Source organism: Seriola lalandi, unplaced genomic scaffold, assembly GCF_002814215.2.
Source record: "Seriola lalandi dorsalis isolate HSWRI2012SDOR001 ecotype SW California unplaced genomic scaffold, Sedor1 jcf7180002054936, whole genome shotgun sequence".
Lineage (NCBI taxonomy): Eukaryota > Metazoa > Chordata > Actinopteri > Carangiformes > Carangidae > Seriola > Seriola lalandi.
In genome coordinates, this window is record NW_019525488.1 from 352,377 (window position 1) to 360,705 (window position 8,329).

At 42.6% G+C, this 8,329-nt stretch overlaps 1 protein-coding gene across 2 annotated transcripts; it reads left to right on the forward strand.

Annotated features, from left to right (window-relative positions):
• The first annotated feature begins 742 nt into the window (after positions 1–742).
• slc35a5 (solute carrier family 35 member A5) lies at positions 743–7,984 on the forward strand. Of its 2 annotated transcripts, none has more exons than XM_023393444.2 (10): positions 743–893; positions 2,116–2,281; positions 2,437–2,535; positions 2,619–2,752; positions 2,980–3,047; positions 3,812–4,000; positions 4,212–4,412; positions 4,503–4,630; positions 5,936–6,204; positions 6,846–7,984. In XM_023393444.2, the coding sequence occupies exons 2-10, from the start codon at positions 2,155–2,157 to the stop codon at positions 6,909–6,911; spliced, it is 1,281 nt and encodes a 426-aa protein (XP_023249212.1). In that variant the 5' UTR covers positions 743–893; positions 2,116–2,154; the 3' UTR covers positions 6,912–7,984. The 2 variants fall into 2 exon arrangements, with proteins under 2 accessions (XP_023249212.1, XP_023249213.1); XM_023393445.2 differs by having other exon boundaries at positions 759–893; positions 2,119–2,281.
• The last annotated feature ends 345 nt before the right edge of the window (positions 7,985–8,329 follow it).

An 8,329-nucleotide genomic window follows, 5' to 3' on the forward strand; every position in this document is an offset into this window, starting at 1 on the left:
CGCAGCAAAGATAACTACATTTAAGGAAACATATTATATTAATAATAAATACAACTAAAACCACTGACAGTTTCATTATTAGCATGTACAACCTTTTAAATGCAAATACATCATTTCCAATGATGTATTTTTCCCCTCAGGGCCACCGTATCAGCCTGTCCGATCTGTAAAGCACTAACCTGTGGCAAAGGTGTGGTCATTTTGTGTCTCTTTGTTGTTATTTTGAGTGTCTTTGTTGTTATTTTGTGTCTCTTTGTTGTTATTTTGTGTCTCTTTGTTGTTATTTTTTCTCTTTGTTGTTATTTTGTGTCTCTTTGTTGTTATTTTGAGTGTCTTTGTTGTTATTTTGTGTCTCTTTGTTGTTATTTTGTGTCTCTTGTGGTTTGGTTTTGGTTTCATTATGAAATGTTAACAACAGTCACTTCATACAGAGACTCTGGTCCAGGAGTCCTGGCCTGCAGGCTACACCTGTGAAATCCATGATACTAACAAACCAGTTACCTTCTGACTCAGGTAGGGGGGCAACAGGGGTATAGTCAGATTGCCTGGGGGGCCCTTGCCACCTCTTCCCCCCCTCTGGCCCCGCCCCTGCCGTATTTAGCCTCAGACGTCATTGAATAAAAGTGTGCGAGCTTAAAGTAAAAACCTAGATGACTGTGTTTGAAACAGACCTCCATCTTGCTGCCAGGTGAGGACAGTCTGAAGTCAGAAGATCACGCGAATCACACGGACCTGCACTGCGTGTGGGATGACGTCAGCACGACACCTGTGGTCAATACGCATGCGCCGACTGACCAGGAAGAGCGAGGGCTGGCGACAGTACGATGCTCCGGCTGTCGGATGTTTTCTTCAGCTATGTGGTTGGAACAGAGGAGAACAACAAGCGAGTCTCGGTAAGTTTTAACGTCTGTTCGGTGACGTAGAAACATTGGACCGAACATGAAGAGCAGAAGAAGAGCGCCTTGTTTTCGCGGGAGTTGTTTAGTCTGTGATGCGGACGATGCTAACTCTGAGCTCACGCACCTCGTCCGGTTTCGCTTTAATTTAGTGAGTAAACACGTTAAACCTGCAGCTCCGACTACATCTAAGATGTTGTGGTGATTAATGTGAGTATGTTAGAACAACCGGAAGAGAGTTAAATGATGTGTAAGGCTGCAGCTATCGATTCCTGTCACATATATATTGATTATTCCTTTGGTCTGTCGTGTGCTGAATATAACAGTGTCGTACCGCTGGTGCATTTCTCTGTTATCCTGCTGTGAACATCAGACTTTTACAACTTACAAAGGCATGTTTGCACATTTTAACTTGTACAGATAGTACATATGTTTATTTTATTTCTCTATATAACTCCTATTAAACATGTGAACCAGTGCCTTTCCAGATACTGTTATTTTAATTCCCCTTTTTAATATGCTTTGTTTTTTTTGTTTTTTTTATTCTGCTTTTTAAATGATGGCAATGTAGAGGAACTGCAAACTCATTTTATTGAAGTGGAACCTGTTGCTTTGTGACAATAAAGTTTTAAATCTTCAAACGAGTGAAAAATGTTAAATACAGACTCTCAAAGCCATATTTTGAAAAATAGTTGCTATTAGTATAGTGAGGAAATAAAATAATGTCATGAATAGTTTTTATTGATCAGAAAATTTCCCATAAAATGCATTAAACTGAAAAAAATAAAATCAGTATTTGTCTTTAAAACAACTTTAAAAATTCAAACCACATGATCAGGATTTTCTGGAGATATTAACTGCTCCTGATTCGCCTTTTCATAAAACCCTACAGTGAAAATCCAGTTCTAACATTTCTCTACACAGCTAATACAGCATAATCCAAGTGATATTTAGTCACATGAATTGCCCTGTTGTTTTCACAGCTCCATATTTGCCTCATTTTCGAATATATTTTCTTCACTCGTTCACCCGCTGATCTCTGACTGGAGACGTTTTGCAGTTTTCTGACTGAGAGTGTTGGAGCTGTGGAAAACGACCATGTTGGTGTCGGTATACAAGCCCTCACAGTTTCTCTGTGAAGCTGAAACTCTGGGCTCCTGAGACGCCGAGAGCCGGGGCTGATACCAGCTCTGTGTCTGTGTTTCTTAATGTGATCCAGCAGGTTTGACTGCATCCAGCTCCAGCTCCAGTCCCAGCCATGGTGTGCTGCCACTCCGGCCCCAGACTCTGCTCCCGCTCGTCGGCCTACACTCTAGCCCTCGGCCTGGGCTTCGTAACCCTGGGGACCAGTCGCATCCTGCTGCTCAAATTCTCTGCCAACGCTGGTGACTGACAATGACACAGATATTACTGCTTTTCCACACAGAGATAAACATATTTGATTAGCTTCTCTTCAAGTCTAAAACCATGTTAAACAGTTTTAATATCTATTCCCCTGAGGGGTTGGTGTCTGGTTGACTGTGTCTCTTTTATTTTGTAGAGAACAAGTATGACTTCCTCCCTGCGTCCGTCAATCTGCTGGCTGAGGCGCTCAAACTGCTCTTCTGCCTGGTTATGTCAGTCAGGGTCATAGTCCGAGGTGAACAGCTGTCTGTCGTATTGAATTTGTTGACGAGGTGTGTTTGTTTTGTGTTTTTAAACTCTTCTTCTCTGTTCTTTCAGAGGGTCGATCCTGCAGAGACCTGGGCTTCTCCTCCAGCTCGTCCTTCCTCAACTCCCTGAAGTGGGCCATCCCTGCTTTCCTCTACTTCCTGGACAACCTCATCATCTTCTATGTGATGACCTACCTTCAGCCCGTTAGTGGAGATTTAAATACGCTCTATGACCCCCACCAGAAGGAAATATTCTGGCTTATTCCGCTCCCAAATAACATGATAAGAAAAGCAGAGAAACATTATCTAAAAGCAGATTTCACTGTCTCATATCACACCGGCTTTTATAAAACGTCCAGTCCAAACTGTCTGTGTTAGATACAGTCGTTGTGTTTTATCTCTCTGCTTCCTGTCCTGCCTCTCGTCTCCAGGCCATGGCGGTTTTGTTCTCCAACTTCGTCATCCTGACCACAGCCGTACTCTTTAGAATTGTTTTGAAGTAAGTGGCACAGTGAACAACTCTGAGATGTTCTGTTCTTCAGTAGGACATTGATGCATCTTTATCTTATTTTCTCTTTTCAGGCTGTTCTTGTTTTTTTGTTTTGTTAATGAGGCATTTGACATTTTAATCAAAAGTTTCATAGTTTTTCTTTTTTTAAAAATCCCTTCACTAATAGTCTTTTTTACTGTGCAGGACAATATCTGTGTATTATATATAAATTAGACCACAGAGCGGCGACAGTCAGAGCAGCAGCCATGTTGTTTTCAAGGATCAACTGATTAGATTTTAGTGGTAAAAGGTCAAGATCATAGTGACCTCACAAAACACGGTTTTAGCCATTCCTCAAGACTTCACACAGAGATTATGACACAATAATGTTTAATTTGTAATATGATTCTGGATAAACAGGGATGTGACCTGAAACTAGTTTGAGTGGCGGAGGGATACGACCATGAGGAGGTGACTCCAGCTGCTTTTAGATGTTTTATTACAGAAAGTGTTTAAACCTGCCATTGTGTTGGATGGTGTTAAATGATTCCCCTTTTTACTGGGGACCACCAGGAACCTGTGCAAGGACCCATGAGGGTCCCTGGACCCCACTTTGAGAACCACTGCTGAAAGAAATACTAAAAGCAAAGATGTAACTTTTTTATCAGTGTCATGAAATGAGGCGTCTTGTGTTGTGTGTGATTCTGTGTATTTGACTCCAGTGGAAACCTCAGATTAAACTTAACTTTGTGTTTCCCTCCTTCTTCCTGCAGGAGGCGTCTGTCCTGGGTTCAGTGGGCAGCGTTGGTCATCCTCTTTCTGTCCATCGTTTCCTTGACGACGGGATCGGGAGGCAGCCAGAACTCCATCGCGGTCCCGGGTCTCCACGCGAACCCCCTGTCCACCCCCTCCAACGCCTGTGTGCTCTACACTCAGCTGCTGGAGCAGATGAGGAACAGCAGGTGACGTGATGGATTCGGGAACAGATGAATGATTGAAGATTATTTACTACATGGGATAAAATATCTATTATTGTTTTCTGATGCAGGTGTAAATTACAGCTTTATTATTAGTGTCAGGAGGATGTAGCCTGATGTAGCCTGAACACTTAAGAAATGAGGGATAAAAGACGTTCTGCTGATGTTGTAATTGATGTTGATTCTTTCATCGCAGTGCCAGTGAATCGTGGGCGTCGTCCCTGCCCGGACAGGCCTGGAGGGACAAGGTGGTGGAGAAGCTCCGGTCTCTGGGCGTGGGTCACGTTCTGCTGATTCTCCAGTGCTTCATCTCCGCCATGGCCAACATCTACAACGAGAAGATCCTGAAGGAAGGAAACCAGATCACTGAGAGCATCTTCATCCAGAACAGTAAACTGTGAGAGGCAGCCGGTCAGGACAGTAATAAGACAGAGGACAGGTGGTTAGCTTCAGTTCTAATCTGAGCCCTCTCCCGCTGCTGCTGCAGGTATGCCTTTGGCGTGGTGTTCAACGGTCTGACCCTCGGGCTCGGCAGCGAGGCGCGAGGCCTCACCGTGCACTGTGGCCTCCTGCATGGACACAACTTCTACTCCCTGGGTCTGGTGCTGGTCACTGGTGAGTGATGGTGGAGAAATGATGAGATATGTGAGCAACTTAAACCAGTTAATAGTTTAACTTTTTGGAAATACACTTATTTCCTTGCTTTGCTAAGCTAAACTAACCATCTGGATGTAGCTTGTAGGAGCTATTTGTACGTTTTTTTGCTATTGCTACAACGTTAGCATTAGCAGCTGTTTACTTACCAGTCTAGAAGAAACGTTGTGAGTTCGGCATCAAACTTCATTCCTTTACTCACCAACAGCTGTCTCCAGAGGTGGAATGCAACCCTTTTGTTTTGCTTCTATTTCTATCACTTATTTTCTTGTATTGAAGTTAGCATGCTAACCAGCTAGCGCTGGTCTGCCTCGTCACTTTCTGATAGCGAGTCACTGTAGCTCCAGTCTGCCCTGAAGAAGTAGCTGCTCAGAGGAAGTATTATAACCTCTTGTCTTGTAAATGCAACGATGGCTGAAGCTCTTGCTAAGACTAGTAAATAAACAGCTATTAATGCTAACATTAGCTATGTAGCAATAGCAAAACTTAGAAATAGCTCCTTTGATATTTAATGGTAAAATATGAGAGTGGTATTCATCCTCTCATCTTCCTCCTGGAAAGAAAGGTAATACGTGTAATTCCCCAAACTGTTTTCTACATCAATGATCTGAAATGTAACAGAGGTTTTATGTGTTCATCTACAGAAGTCTCTGTTTCACCAAATTACACGTGGTTAACATGAAGTTATCTTTTCAAAATAAGAAACCGGACAAGTAAAGTAGCTCAGTGGAGCGGTGATCCAACAGAAAGGTCTGGCTAAACCTTTACCTACTACTCCCCAAACCCTTACTTCCAGTCTGTATGCTAAGATCAGCTAAGCTAAGGCTGTAGCTTCATTACAAACTACACTGAGATGGTTTTTGGTTCTTAAAACCACAAATATTTCTTCTTATGGATCAACACTTCAAAGAAAACACAGGAGAAGAAGAAAACATGGAGGTTAAATGTCGGAGAGAGGCCGCAGACTCTCGTCTGGTCTGACGGTTTCCCACAAGCAGCAACCTCAGACTTTTTGCTGTGACGTGACTGAAAGTTAGTTTCCGCCCTTGTTACTGAATATAAACTCAGACCACATAAACATGAGCAGTGCTGTGGTTTTTCTCGACAGCTCAGTCATTGTTTGCAAGAGATCGCTTGTCAGGGAAATGCATTTTAAGCTGTGGAACAAATCAGCAGCAAAGTCACTGGAAAACTGTCTCCAGATAAACTTATTAACATCAATAACGAACATTAAGGTAACGACCTCTCTCTCCTCTGTCTCCCCAGCTGCCCTCGGTTTATCTGTGGCTTTCATCTTGAAGTTCAGAGACAACATGTTCCACGTGCTGACGGGCCAGATCACCACTGTTCTGGTCACCACCCTCTCCCTCTTCCTCTTCGACTTCCGCCCCTCGCTGGACTTCTTCCTCCAGGCTCCCGTGGTCCTGCTGGCCATCTTTATCTACAACGCCAGCCGGCCCAAGGACCTGGAGTACACCCTGCAGCAGGAAAAGCTGCGGGTCATCAACGGAGAGGTGTTCGAGAGGTCCAGAGGGGTAGGAAGCCAAACGCAAATCTTCAATACAGCACCCCTCACCTAACCCCCACGTGAAGCCCCTCCCCCTCCTCCCACACACATACCTCGCTCTGTAGGAAACTTGGCTCTCATTCCTCTATAATGTGATTTCAGGAAACCCGGCCCCTCGCTATGAAAACAGCGTTCAGGCTCACGCTGGGGCCGTGCCTCACGTAATTTCATTAGGTCAATGCGGTCTATTGGATTTTAAAAGAGGAAGTAATTAAACAGACCAGATCTCCTCGGGGGCCTTGTGAGGACACCGTCCTGAACTGAGCAGGACTCGGAGGTGGTTTCCATGACTGAGGAGAACCTCCGTTGTGTGTTAATAACAGTCCTCAGACGTAACCTTTGTTTCTTTGGTGGAGCACTAACAAAAACTGGTTGCTGGTTAATAGCTGCGGCTTTAAAATGCAAAGTATTGCCCCTCTGAGCCAGTAAATCCTGCTCTGCACCGTCTTAAAAACAAGCTGGGAAGTTGTTGTTTGGTGATGATACTGAGATAGAGACGAGAAATACCTTGTGTCTGCAGGTTTGTCCACCATGTTCCACCTCCTGATCCGCTGTGTGTGTGTGTGTGTGTGTGTGTGTGTGTGTGTGTGTGTGTGTGTTCTGTCGCAGGACGGCGAGGAGCTGGAGCTGCTGACCAAGCCCAACACGGACAGTGAGTCTGAGGACTCTCTGTAGCGCCACAGCCTCTTCACTGCTGCTAATATCCCACTGCACAATAGACTCGTACCCCTGAACGCAGCACAGTCACAGGCTCTGTCTGTTGAAGCGTTTACTTCACTGACGTCAGGTAAACAGAGAATGACAGTGTTGATTTATTGTGTGTATGTTTTGAAATGTGTCTGTCTGTGTGTGACTGCTGCGATTTGTACAGTGAGAGAGGGACACCAGCGTTAACCTGTATATATGCTGGATAATTATAACTCTGCATTTGCCAGTTGGGATCATTAGGAGCTTCTGTTATTGTCTCCTCTGATGATTCCTGTTGTGTGTGCAGCTATTTACCTGACTGCAGGTGAGTGATAAGTTTAATTAATGAGCAGCTGTTTAATGAATGTAACTAAAGCTTTACACTATTTTTAATTATTGCTGGCACAGTGTTGATTCTTTGAGGCTGCATGGAAACAATCTACAAACTACAGCTTCAAAAATAATCACAGCATTAGAAAATATTAATTACAAGAAATATACACACACACACACACACACACACACACACAGGACTGTTTATTCCATTACTACGGCTGAGTATTAGGGCCAGTGAGGAAATAAAATCAGAAATTTCAAGAATGAATATTAAGAGAATAAAGTGGTAATTTCAGGTAACATGTTGTTTTAGAAGAGAAATATCTTAAAATAAGGAAATTGAAATATTAGGACTTTATTCTTCTAGTATTACAACTTTTTTTTGTAATATTACTACTTGTTTTCTTGAAATATTAAAACTTTATTCTCAAAATGTTTTTCCTTGCCCTAATACTCTGTCGTACTTTAGTGTTCAGGGGTTTCTATCTTTTCTTCTTATAGCTGAACCATGAGCACACACGTGATCGACCACTGAAGTGTGAATTTCTAAAAGCACAATGCAGCTGACCCTTGGTTCTTTTACTCAGCCTTTTCTTTTGTGAATATGTATCGCAGCTGTGAAATACCATGAAATGTTATTTCTTTTAAGATTCCTGTTTGTGCCATAAACATTTTTAACATGTATGAATTCCATTTGTTCTGAAATAAACTGCAAGTAAAATAAACTGCTTTAATTCTGTCTAAGTAATAGGAACAGTAGTGGAAGTTAAAGTAGAACTATCGTTTTATTCCCTGTTTTCTATCTTAAAGCTTTTCTAAAATCAATATCATGTTTCACCTTCACGTATTAAACTGATGTAGTACTTAATACTTACACCAAGGTCTCCTGCTGCACTGAAGCTGCAGTGTTGTTTTGGATAAAAGCATCTGACACACGAGTAAATGTAAATGTTTAGTGAAATATTACAATATTAAGACCTAAAAGCAGCTGCACCATTACACAAAATAAGTTCAATTTTATACATATTGAAGCTGAATTTAACATGTTTTAAGTTTAGAATAAAGCATGA